The sequence below is a fragment of the Neofelis nebulosa genome, chromosome 3 (genome assembly GCF_028018385.1).
Source record: "Neofelis nebulosa isolate mNeoNeb1 chromosome 3, mNeoNeb1.pri, whole genome shotgun sequence".
Lineage (NCBI taxonomy): Eukaryota > Metazoa > Chordata > Mammalia > Carnivora > Felidae > Neofelis > Neofelis nebulosa.
Genome location: NC_080784.1, coordinates 118,057,756 through 118,071,820, shown reverse-complemented (window position 1 = coordinate 118,071,820; position 14,065 = coordinate 118,057,756). Strand labels below are relative to the sequence as shown.

Below are 14,065 nucleotides of genomic sequence, written 5' to 3'. Positions count from 1 at the left end.
TGATCTTGTGGTTCATGGGAAACAACCCCACATCAGGCTCAGCAGTGACAGTGTAGAGCCTGCTTGGGATTCTCTCCCTCTCTCTGTGCCCCTCCCCCACTCTCTCTCTCAAAATAAATAAATAAATATACATAGAAAAACCAGGCACACAGTAGGCAATTAAAAATACTGTTGTTGATTTTAATCCTATTGTAATTCATAAAGTCCAGTTGAAATATAAAGAATATTTCCTTATTTTTTCCATTCTTTCAGCAAATTACTATTTTGTCAATTTACTTACTATGTTTTAACCTAAACAGGATTCTGGCAACGATCAACTCAAGGGCAAGTAAACCATATTTTTACTAAGTAAAAACACAAAATTAACACATATTTTAACAAGTTCAACTTCTTTCTTCCCCCCTTTTTGAGATTAAAATGACAATAACTCTATAAAATGAGTAGAATGCTGCCTTACTTAAATCTAATGGTTACTGTGAAGATAAATGGTAATAAAAGACTGAATATGAATTATTTTTTCCAGTTAATAACAGAGGGCTGGGGAGATTTCATGACCTACTTAGGATTTTTCTCTAGTTTATGACATAGCCAGGTTCAGAATTTAGGCTTTCTGATACCTCGTGGTATGTTTTTTTCTGCTGTGCCAAAAAGGAGCATATTTCAAAAGAGCACAAAAAATGTGAGTTGTAGGAATATTGGCGAATGTGGTAAGAAAAATTTCAGACTATCTGTATCTTTCTGAAGGAAGACAGACATTCACTACTTCCTAGGGATTCCCCTGGAAATGATATGGAAGATGCAGAGGAATTCAGTATGATGCTGGAATGAGACGTTCGTAATGAGCACACCCAGTGCTCATCCCAACAAGTGCCCTCCTTAATGCCCATCACCCATTTTCCCTCTCCCCCGCCACCGCCCCCCCCCCCCCGTCCACCCTCAGATATCATATGTTTTCACTCATATGTGGATCTTGAGAAACTTAACAGAAGACCATGGGGGAAGGGAAGGAGAAAACAGTAGTTCTTTTAAAAAAAAAAAAGAACTATATAAAATTGCATTTTAAAACTCTGGTAAATTAATTATCAAAACTGTTTTCCTTTATCAAATAAAGGTCAATACTTGAACCACTAATACTACTATTTCTGAGCACTCCACTATTCAAATCTACACTGTGGGGTACCTGGGTGACTCAGTCAGTTAAGCATCTGACTCTTGATTTCAGCTCAGGTCATGATATCATGTTTTGTGAGTCTGAGTCACTAACTGAGCTCTGCACTAAAAGCATGGAGTTTGCTTGGGATTCTCTCCTTCTCCCTCTTTCTCTCTCTGCCCCTCCCCCACTCATGCTTTCTCTCTCAAAATAAATAAGTAAACATTAAGAACAAAAACCCAGGGGCGCCTGGGTGGCTCAGTCGGTTAAGTGTCCGACTTCGGCCCAGGTCATGATCTCACGTCCGTGAGTTCAAGCCCCGCGTCAGGTTCTGTGCTGACAGTGCAGAGCCTGGAGCCTGTTTCAGATTCTGTGTCTCCCTCTCTCTCTCTGACCCTCCCACATTCATCCTCTGTCTCTCTCTGTCTCAAAAATAAATAAACGTTAAAAAAAAAAAGAACAAAAACCCAAAAAACAAAAAACAAATCTACACTGTCATTAGGTGTCTATAAACATGACTGCTATATGGTGTCACATGATGAAATAAAGTACTTCCCATACCTTAAAAAAAATGACAATAACTCAATGAAAGTTTCCTCTTAACTTCAACTCCTTCCTTCCATAAAGTAGCAGATCTATTTTTCAAAGCCATTATTGGGTTAAAATAACCTATAAAAATAATGTCTGATTTTTTTTTTTTAGTTCTTAAAGTACCGTATTTTTAATATTTCAAGAAATATTACTAAATCCTTGATAATCTGTTAGTATAAGTAGCCTTCCCCTCTCTTCCTCAATTAAAACTTTGCTTCTGCTGGGTATTATATGTAACTGATGAATCATTAAATTCTACTCCTGAAACTAATATTACACTATATAAATAAAAACTTGAAAAAAAAAAAACCAAAAAAACCCCTGCTTCTAATGACCAATTCTAATGAATTTTATAATTATTTACCTGTAATCAATGGTACATATTTTACAAAGAGGAGCATCAAGAAGGGCCACAAAGAAAAGATGAGGCAGTGCTGTATTCAATACCATGATAAAGCCAAACTTCAGATCTAATTTGAACTTCTACCCATGGCTTCTAGGTAAAGAATAGGTATTTGATTAATACTTTTCTTGATTTCATGTTTATTCTATACCAATAGCATTCATTCTATCTACACACTGTCTCATCTTTTCCTCTAAGAACAAGAAAGGCATAATTCACATGAGCTTCAAGAGTTACAGATTAAAGTGAAAACTCAGGTCAGACCCCAATACCCCAGGGAACTTCCAGGTTTAACTTTAAATTTTTTTTCTACTTCTAATTAGCAATAGTATGTTTACAGTCTTAGTTTACCCAGAAGCTAGAAGTATGCAATACCAATAATCATAAGCATTCAACAATATGTTCATGAAAGCATACAGCTATTAACTTTTAAAAAGCACATTTCATTAAAGAAATATTTTAATGTTTATTTTTGAGAGAGAGAGATGGAATATGAGTGGGGGAGGGGCAGAGAGAGAGAGAATCTGAAGCAGGCTTCAGGCTCCCAGCTGTCAGCACAGAGCCCGACACAGGGCTTGAACCTATGAACTGTGAGATCATGACCTGAGCCAAAGTCAGATGCTTAATCGACTGAGCCACCCAGATGCCCCAAGCACATTTCATTTTAAACCAGAAAAACTGTGCCTCAAGAAATTCTCCATAGATATGCTCCAGTTTATTAAATATCATTCTTATCTGAACCTGATAAAAGATAATTATTATGTGGTATTACATGGTTAATTAAGGATCAGCTGAAGAAACCTAATCCATCATGAAAACATATTCCTTGCATTCTGCCAAATACCAATAGCTGGATTAATGATATGTGTTACAACTGCATATATATGTATAAAATACAAATATATATGTATTTTTTATAAAATACATACAAATAAATATGTATACATGTTTATATATTATTATGTACTATGTATTATCTCATATAGAAACGAAAGTCACAAGGTTGGCACAAACTGGTTGCTTGAGACAAGTTTTGGAACGAGATATACTATGGTTTGTTACATTTACAAAAATTTCTTTAAAGGTGGGATATGATAGAACTGATGAAGTCAGCACTATGTGATATTTCAAGTTATTTAAAAAATGCACTTAAGGGGCGCTTGGGTGGCTCAGTCGGTTGGGCGTCCGACTGCGGCTCAGGTCATGATCTCACAATTTGTGGGTTCAAGCCCTGTGTCGGGCTCTGTGCTGACAGCTCAGAGCCTGGAGCCTGCTTTGGATTCTATGTCTCCTTCTATCTCTGTACCTCCCCCACCTGTGCTCTGTCTCTCTCTGTCTCTCAAAAAAAAAAAAAAAAAAAAAAAAAAAAAAAAAAAAAAAGCACTTAAAAATTCCCGAGTAAGTTAAAAAAAACTGAAGTGCATATGTCCTTTGATTTAGAAATCAACCTCAGAGAATTTAAGGGTAGTACAGAAAAACAGACCAGTAGTCAAAATAAAACAAAGAATTTCAAGGATATTACTGCTGACTCTTATAATGTTCATAAACATTCTAATTGTGATTTCTAATAATGAAGATATACATCTAAAGCCATAATATAACCCCCCTAAATAGTGTTTCCTAACTAACAGGTGATGTATGTAAGGGTAAATGTTATTCTTTAACATGAAAATCAAAATATTTACACAAATTCCCCCTAAACTTCAAGTGAAGATTCATGTTGCACTCCTGCCCCAAATCATGTCTAATAAAATTGTTTTTGTGTTTTAATGAAACTTTATACCTTTTATTTTTTGCAGTGACATATTAAATAAAATTCTTTTCCCTTTTAATCCCTCCAAATTAAAAATTATTATACCTTTCCTTTAAAACAGCTTAATTTATGACATACTTTTAAATGACAGTGTAAGGATTTCATATGACAGTATCATATTTTTGTGTAGCTGTTTATAAATAAGTCATGTTTGTTTTCAAAAACAATTTCATAAAATGGATACAGGATGAAATTTCAGAAAGTTTCCACACATGGATATCCTTATTTTTTCCTTTCTGACTAGTCTTTCTTCTTTCATTCTCTTAGCCAGGGTAAGGAAAGAAGAAGGATGATAGGGGACAGATTTAAAGCAAAAGATTTCCTCTGCTCACCTATCAAAAACAACATTCTCAGTTCTGTAACTATTTGTTATTTTCACTGCTCGTTTTACCTTGAAGATGGTTAAGTATAGATAAATTTGCAAAGAGTCATAAAACTCTTGGGTTCATTGGCAGTGAAATAACTTTGACTTCTTTTGAGTGCTGTGAGTCAGAATGTCACCAAATAAATTCATTTGGGCACATTTTAGTTGACAAATTAGATGATCTCCCATTACAAAGTTTGCTACTTGTAAAATTTGGCTTACTGCGTAAAGTCACAAGAACAAGTATCAACCTTTATGTGTATAAAGGAAGAGGTTTAAAAAAGGTTAAAAAAAAGAGAAAGATAATTTTTAGAGTTACATTTGTCAGCTATTTTTTGCATACGTACCCTGCTCTGCTAAATCTACAAACAAACTCACTTAATGGTTTTCATATTTCTAGTAAAGGTAGAATATTTTCAGTCTCAGAAAAAAAATCTCTTTAGTCACATGATGCAAGACACTCTTGAAAATGGCAAGGCTGTACACTCAATGTATTTTCTACTATCTCCCGATATCCTATCATTAAAGCCATCCACGACAAAGATGTACATTCAACCCAAAATAAGAAATGCACCATTTTCCTAAATGCATAACACTTATACTGTAGTTACATATAAGGAGATTTATATTATACTCCTGTTTTTAGACCATAACAGACTTTAGTCTATCTTCCTTCCTCCTTCTCTCCCCCAAAACTTATTGAATGTCTATGTGCAGTGTGACCATACATCGAAGTTTACGTGGGAGAGTCCCAGTTGCTGCCTTAGGCTCAGTGTCTGGTGCAGTTTAGTGTACCTTTTAACTATGAAAAATATCCAATTTAGTTATATAACCACTGTGGCTATGTGTTGCACTACATTAAATGTTAGACATTACAGAGAAGAAGATAACATCCTTTCCCCCAAAGGATTTAGGAACATCTTACAGGTAAACAGAATACTGGGGAAATTTTCACCCAGTTTTATTTCCTAAGTTTATATGGCATTTCTGTATTCCTTTCCCTTTCTGATGTGTAGGAACCACATCTTCCAACTGGTCCAAGTATGAATATGCCTTTGTTTTATAAACAGTACAAGAATGTTTAACATCATGGCAAAATTCCAATGGCTGTTTTGGTGAACAACACAGAGCAGGATAACTTCAAAGAACAGTAAAAGTTTATAGGCCAGTTTTCTGGGTTATTCCCTTCTTAAATGCAAAATGACATTAAAGTATAGTTAGGTTTTCCACAAAGGATGAGTTCCCATTCTTAATGATTAAATGGCTGCCTCTCTTCACTGGACTCAAGCTGCCTTTTTTTCTCTTCAATAGCCTACATTATGTCTTTCCTGTGAGTTATAAGCCTGTTTTCCAATATCTCTGAAATTGAAACCAATCTATCCCTTTCAGATCCCTCCACCTTTTTCAATCCAACTGGTACTCTAATGTTCTGAATCTAAGAGAAATTTTAGTAATCTTTAGTTAGAGGTCCAACCCTGAGTTGTTTAACCACTATTTTATTTTTAAAATCCTGTGTTGATACTTTATAACTCAATAGTAACACCACTGCGGATAATCTGATACTGCCAAAAAAAAGTATGTCCCATTAGGCTAGAAGTAATTAAATTTTTAACCTTTTTAAAAATGTCTAGAGGTAACACGTTATAGGACACATCATATGGTATACAATTAAGGAAAACAGGATGTTTTGACTAGATCACTTTTATCTCTTCTTTAAGAGACAAAGCATTTTAGACTGTGATGAGTATGTAAATACTATATTTTATTAGAAATTTTTAAATAAAATATTTCGAGTTCTATTAGTATATAATTATAGAAACAAATATTTTTTCCAAATAACATTTAAAGTTGCTATTGAATATAGAAACTTCTGGTTTCTGTAGGGGCAATAAAATGACTAAATGAATATGCAATTCTACAATTAGCTTTTGAATTGATTGGCTTTACATGATCTAAGGCTTTTCCAAAACTTGTGGGGAAAAAAGTGTTCATGTGTTACTTATGCCAATCAAAAATCAATGTTAATTTTAAGTTTAAAGCTTAAAATACCATCTAACAAAAGGGGAGGAAAGGACAAACCAAGAAGGAAAACACTAAAATGAGAGCTGGGTATTTCTAATTCCAAGCCTAAAATAAACATTTGGAAGAAAAATAAAGCATTGTTCTTCCATAAAATTTAGTAACCAATAATCAGTATACTGTTTCAGCTCCTTCTTTAGCTCTCTTTTGGAATTCAGGCATCAAATTTGTCTACTCATTGTTTTTTCAACCCATTTTGGAACTTTTTACTGCAGTTCTCTTACATGTTCTCTGTCTTAAGAATATCTTTCTCCCAGGCTGCCTAGGTGGCTCAGTTAAGCATCCAACTTTGGCTCAGGTCATGATCTCTCAGCTTGTGGGTTCAAGCCCCGCGTCAGCTCTGTGCTGACAGCTCAGAGCCTGGAGCCTCCTTCAGATTCTGTGCGTGCCTCTCTCTGCCTCTCCCCCACTCACGCTCACATGCTCCCTCTCCCTCCTTCCCTCCTTCTCTCTCTCTCTCTCAAAAAAAAAAAAAAAAGTATTAAAAAAATTAAAGAATATCTATCTCCCTTTTCACCAAGCAAGCTTCTACTCAGATTTCAAATTCATAAATAAATATCCCTCTTTAATGAAACCTTTCTAGACATGCTATCTCTTCCTTTTGCCACTAAAAAGAAGACAGTTTAAAAAAATAAACATACCATAAAATAACCTCCCCAACTTCATCCTCTGTGCTAATATAGTAGTATGCACATTTATTTCATTGACTTATAAGTAGTTATTTTCACATTTATTTCCTATATTGGGCTATGAAATCCCTTGGAAAAGGACTGAATGTTACTAACTCTAAGAACTTCTATTCCTTTAGTAGTGCCTGGCAGAGTCAGTGCAGAACAATTAATTATTGGAACACTAAATTAATTGAGACTGCTTCTTTCTTATGTAACATATATGGTCAATACAAAAAATGAACAAATAAACACCTTGGCTGTTGTTTCCTGGGAAAATATACATGAAACATTTACATAATATTAAAGAACATTTATCATAGCTTTGAAAAGCTTTAAAATTAGTTACCAATTCAAGATTTCAAACACAAATTTATAGAAATTATAACAGAAAATTAACACTTACAAAAATAAACCTTAAATAATTGTATAGTCTTTTCATTACAGTATTAAATGTTAAAATACATTACTGATTAATCTAACAAACTAAGGATATTTGGGGCCTTTCTGACTAGTTCCTCCAAATTCATGTTGTGTACACTATGGTTTCTCTTTATCTTTGTATATGAAACAAGATCTTATTTATTTGTATAATAAGCCTTTTTAGAGTGTATTAAAGAAGTCTACAGTCAAAGTATAAAAACACATCTTTTTCAAGCTGGAAATTCATTATCAATATAAAACACATCCATTCATCTGTATTATGAAATAGTTGCTAGAAAAATGAAACTTTTTAGAGTTAAATCATTTCTGTATTTTGAAACAGGAGGTATACAAAACCAAAAGAAAACCCGATGTAATAGAAGCTTTCTAATATGGTCCTCTGAGAGCTAGCCAATGCATTTGATAAGTTCTGTTTTAATTGCTTTTTTGATGACTCTCCAAATACCTTTATCTTTCTTAAAGTACAGGCATCTAGCTATGCACTATGCTTTAACAGAAGCCTGATATATTTGGAAAAGAATTATTTCCAGGCCCTTATATATGAGAGACCAATTAATATTATGGGTTCATGTTAGTTTAAAAAAAAATAACAGCATTATTTCTTACTTAATTGAAGATTAAGAAATCACGTTTTGTGATATACAAATACTCACCTAAATATTTTCTACCTTTAATCTTTTCAGTTTGTTTTGGTCACAATTTGACAAATTATTTGCATTGTATAGCGTCTGAAATCTCTTAGTATAATTCAAGGTGTTATTAAATCCACTCATTTTGGTATTGCTGGAATCTTAAAGAGTATACTGACAATTCTATAATAAATATCACTGATAAAGGTAATAAGGAAACTATAGATAAGTATGGAACACATCTCAATTAATAAAAGATACGCTCTTACAATACATAACTTCATTAATTCTCAGAAGTTGACATTACATGACTCTTGAAGTTATATGGCTTTACTAACTAATCTAAAAGCAAAAAGCACCTTCCTTTCTATAAAACATACTTGTCTTTGGTTATAGTAGTCATTAGAACAATATTGTAATTCTTTATGGATTTGGTAGAAAGACTAAACCTAATGGTCTCTTAATGGGTTTTAGTGATAGATTATCATCATATTTTATTGGGTCACATTCATAAATTTAATTGAGTATTGGTCCTTTGACGTAAGTATTTTCTCTGTAAAAAAACAAGGAAAGACATTTGCTTACCTTGTATTACATGCGAGTTGTCTTTCAAGAAAAAGTTATACAGGTATTTGGGAATAAAAGCAGACATACATGCATAAGCCAAGGCTAAGAAAGAATAGGCAAAGATATACGGTAAATTAGTTAATGAGGCAAATGATGAGCAGTTACTCAGCACATAATCCTTGAATCTACTATTAAACAAGAGTCATGTTAACAATTGATGGAAACACAAAATTAAGGGTGGGGGAAACCCTCTATCCTTTAAAAATAAAGAAAACATTTTGGACAACAAAAGATAGCCACCCTACTAAATTTTAATTTCAAACTAGTGTGGCAATCATCCCACAATAATAAAAACTTTCATTACTTAGAACTTTATAATTTAAAAAAATCTCTAAAAATGATCATTATTAATGAGCTATACCAACTTTAAGATCCTTTATTTTTCTGGATACAAACAAAAGAGTCTGAGAACTTTGGATTTAGGAACTCTAGTCATAAATTATTCTTTCAAAGACAGATCTCTTATTCTAGGATCGATGCATGTGATACTAGACTTTGCTTAACTAAACATAGCAAAATCTCTGGTCTAGATTAATGAATATTGACTTTGAAGAGCAGTGTACTTTAAAAATTATTTTAATAGTGAAATTTTAGTTTTCTGGGATTGTGCTATCTCTATTCCTGAAATCTTTATAAATTCTCATATGAAATAGAATTTGAGAAGATGGAGATTCTGAGATTGAGACTTCTAGAGATTCATATTCTATAGGGTAATGGTCTCTGTATGTGATATCGTTGGGGATTAGAATCAATTAAATTTAACATATTTTTTGAGAATCCTACTATAAAAGAGACATTATAAGAGGGGGGCAGGAAATTAAAAAAAAAACATACCATTTAAAAAAGCTGCGAACCAAAGAAAGGGTTACTATATTACTGTATAAATTACTAAAATACAAAACTTACACAAGATAAATTTTCAGAAATACAAAGTACTGTATGGGTTCAAGAGGAAGGATAAGTCTTCATCAAGGAATGACTGAAATGATCAGCTTTGGAGATACAAGAGCACTACTGATTTCTTTACAAACTGCTTAGAAAGTATATATAGACTAAAGCTAATCTCCAAAGAAGTCAAGTTTTTCTCCAAAGTTTCACTAAGTGGTCACCAAAGAAGATGAATTCATAATCAGATTCTCCCTAAATTTCTAGTTACTGCCTGGTCACAACTAAAACCCTAGTAATAAATTAATCCTTTACATCCTCTAAAGTGAGTCTAGCAGATTATGTCTGAAATTTACAGTATCTACCAGGTAAAGAGAGCAAGAACCTTATAACAAAAACAAAAACCTTTCCTGTATGAATAAAATATTTTAGAATAATATGTATAATGATTGTTTAAATGATAAATAGGCTTACCTTCATTATTAAAATTTAAATATAGGAATGGAGCACAAAGCGAATCAAGACCTGATAGGAAGGGGTTGGGGGAAAGAATTCAATAAACATAAATCAGTATAAGTGCATATGTACATACCTTATTCAGCTCCCTGAATTACTGCTATGTAGATTAAGCATTATAAGTATTATCCATCCAGAAACAGATTACATCATGGGGTACTGTGAGGAGTAACTGATAATGACTGGTACATAGTAAATGCCCAATACAAATCAGCTATTATTATCAATATTATTAGTTAGAGAGAGACACACAGTGATAGAAAAATGTAAAATTGATATGAGGCTTAGAATACAGTCCCATTTCTGACCCTGTGTGATCTTGGCAATCACTTAATATCTCCAAGCATATTTCCTTATCTTGAAGATGGAGATTTGTCCTACAAGTTTCTCTGGGATGATGAAAAGAATTCTTTTAAAAATTGTGAAGTAAAATACAAACATATTACGTATTTCTTTTATTGATAATACTACTGTTCATATGTTGTCATGCTGAAGGAAGGTACATAAGTCTATAATTGTTAGGAAGATCTGGAACTCTAAAATGGACAAGGCTAGGAAAAATAATAGCTTCATTTTAAGTTCAGTCAGAAATTGAGATATAAAATATAAAAACTACTGTTCATAACAACTTAAAAAATAGAACTGGGAAGGAAGAATGGGTGTCTGATTCATGAATTTATCAATGGCTACAAAAATAATAATGAGAAAAGCTAAAAATCAAGGATATGAAATATTAAGGTTATTTAAAACAGGAGAGATAAATTAAATGAGCAGTTTAGGATGACATCCTGTTCCCTAATATCTAATAACCATGATAACCAAAGTTGTAAATCATTAAATGCCAAGAATATCAACTAGCTCCAAATTATTTATAGTATAATATTATTTCATGATTTGTATAAGCATTAAGAAAAGTACCCCAAAGATCCCAATAGCACAAAATATTGTTCCTACTCTCCTAATAAACATTATGGCAAATTGTTTCATTAAATATCTTGCATTTAAATAATATCTAGTAGGCATTTAGACAAAGTTTAACAAAAAATTCTCTCAAAAAATAGATCATAGCTTCAGTATCAACTTTCTTCAAAGCCAAGGATACTTTGATATTTTAATTTTTTAAATTGTCAGTTATTCAACATGCTCCTAATACTTCGAAAAGAGTCTTAATAATTGGGAGAAAAAAGTTACCTTGCCAATACACAAGATCAGGATGAGACACGACCCAGGCTTTTAATACACGCCTAAATTTTGCATGACCTTCTGGTGATGACAGCAGTTCATCGTACTGATGACAACGAGGAATATCCACTTCAATCTAAAATAGCAAAAACAATAAGATGGAATTGTAATAAAGTGATCTGCAATAAACCCAAGATAACAAAAAGGAAGACTGCATCTTGAATTTCAAAACAGACCACCTACATAACCCTGGTTTCTGAAGTTTTTAAATTTTATATTAGTCCTCTGGAAACACCAAAACAGTTGTGTTTATACTTAAACAAAAAAGCAGATCATTTCTATTGAAAAGGTATGTATTAATATAGTTTTCAAACAACCTCCCTTTATAAGCTGGTCTAAATAAAGGGCAATTTCTTCAGATAAAAGAGTAAAATTATTGGGGCCCCTAGGTGGCTCAGTCAGTTAAGCATCTGACTCTTGATTCTGGCTCAGGTCATGATCCCAGGGTCATGGGTTTGAGACCTGCATCGGCCTCTGCACTGAGCATGAAACCTGCTTAAGATTCTCTCTCTCTCTCTCTCTCTCTCTCTCTCTCTTTCTGTTCCTCTGCCTCTTTCCCCTGCTTGTGCTTTCTCTAAAACTTAAAAAAAAATTATAAATAAATAAATAACAATTATTAGGAAAAGTTACTTAAACTCCTTTAAGGAACAGTTCTAACTCAATAAATTGTAATTAGTAAGAACTATGCTTACTCTACCACCATATGCATATAGTGGCTGCTGATTATTCCTACTCAAGAAAATTCCTCCTGTCTTCTAAAAGTTAAAGATTTGGCAGAATTATCTTAGGTTGTTTAAGAAAATCTAAATCATACTTGTCTATCTGTAGGAATTGGAGTGTCTTTATCAATTGCATCGTATTTGGCATGGATAGCCCCCTGCAAAAAATAAGAGAAGATATATTAATTCATCATATCCTTAATAAATTATTAACTTAGGCAAAATATAGTTTTTATAAACATCTATCTTTGAAAACACACCCAATTATAGATATGCACATTCAAACCCAAAGCATCATTTTAGAAATCACATTCTGTGATGAATGTCCATGATAATATGCCATTTTGCTTAGGCAGACATTTGAATTATACACACAAATGACAAATATGTTGAGTCACTCAGCTAATGAGTATGCTTAGCTGTTCTTCCAGTCTCCACAACACAGCACAGCACAGCCTTAATGCTCTATTCATTGTTATCTCAAACATAGTAAGTTTCATGAAGAAATTAAAAAGAAAAAAGGGGGGGTAGTCATCCCTTGAGAAATTTTCCTGTTAAAGTTGAAAATAAAAGCAAAAATAAAATAAAACTGTTTGAAGGAGTTCAGCACTAGGAGGAAAAGATTTGGGATAAAGAATGAAATACCATGTGGAATCCCTAATGGAATCATTAAGGGATTAAAGAGATCATTTGCATTTTCCATTTACACCACTACAGAAGGAATAATTGAATAAACCACTTTAAATTTTGGTCATGTTCTACACAACCAAATATAGAACAATTCTTAATTCTCTGGTTTACTATAATGTATAAAAGAGCTAGGAATTTGGGGTTCAAACTCTGATATTATAGGATATGTCAACATCTCTGGCACATCTATTTTATGAGATATTTGGACAACCTGACCTTGGAAGTCATCTTGAACTTTAGCATTATATGGTTCTACAGTTCAAATTATTATCATATGGTATGGAACAATAGGTATTCTCATAAAACAACCAACTAAACTCAAAGATATTTATAGACTTTCACCAAAAAAAATCAGGAATGAAGAAAATAATTCTTTCAATGGAGAGTTAAAAGGCTTAAATATACTTGGGAGAACTCACACACCAAAAAATAGGTGATGGATATCCATAAGATATCTTTAACAGAATCTAGGAAAGCAGGATGACAAAGAAATTGACAGGAAATGAAAAAATTTGGCAATGATTTGGCCCATTATCAAGACTACTGTCAACAAAGTCTCTATTAGTACCACAAGTCACCCTAATAATGTGACACCTCTCTTTTTCTCACTGCCACAGATAAGGTATTATAGAAGACAAAGTAGCTATTTCTTTTGGCAGCATGTACTAAAAGGCACTAAATTATATTAGTGATTTTTGACAAGGTTCATATTGGAGTGGAAGATTTCTCCCATCTTAGAACTACCTATAAATAGGCAATCCTATTTGTAAACGAACATATTCAAAAGGACAATATAACTGATATATATTTTAAATATTCTGATTTGACCTCTATTAAATGAAATATTAAATAGCATAAATCTAACAAGACTTCAATCATATTTTTCTATTCTATCTAGTCTATTCTTTTCCTCTATTCGTTTCACTAAAAATTGTCAAATAATCTTAATACTCAAATTTTACTATGTAATTTTTTAACAACATGGAAAATAGTTATTCAGAAAGCACTTTCCTTCTTCCTTCTTTCTTAATATTATTAATCAACCTCTAACCTCTTTTCTTTCTTACCTCAACTCCCAGAAGAGCAGCCCAGGTTAAACCTCTCATAAGAGGAGGAATGTCAACTCGTGCTTCCTTCCAGATTTGATTTTTTTTATATGGATAAGCCTATAGACAAAAAAAGATATGAAAAAAATCTCAAGTAGCCAAGTGCCATCTTTTAATGTAAACAATGACAGAGTTAAAA

At 32.8% G+C, this 14,065-nt stretch overlaps 1 protein-coding gene across 4 annotated transcripts in view; it reads right to left on the bottom strand.

The window, feature by feature from the left end:
- TBCK (TBC1 domain containing kinase) overlaps window positions 1-14,065 on the bottom strand; it is a 224,137-nt gene that overhangs the window by 109,995 nt on the left and 100,077 nt on the right. For all 4 annotated transcript variants that reach the window (XM_058721731.1, XM_058721729.1, XM_058721732.1 and 1 more), the window contains 5 exons: window positions 13,888-13,986; window positions 12,226-12,288; window positions 11,361-11,487; window positions 10,128-10,178; window positions 8,727-8,810 (listed from right to left, as the gene is read on the bottom strand). In XM_058721731.1, the coding sequence (XP_058577714.1) occupies window positions 8,727-8,810; window positions 10,128-10,178; window positions 11,361-11,487; window positions 12,226-12,288; window positions 13,888-13,986 (424 nt within the window). The remainder of the gene's footprint in view (window positions 1-8,726; window positions 8,811-10,127; window positions 10,179-11,360; window positions 11,488-12,225; window positions 12,289-13,887; window positions 13,987-14,065) is intronic.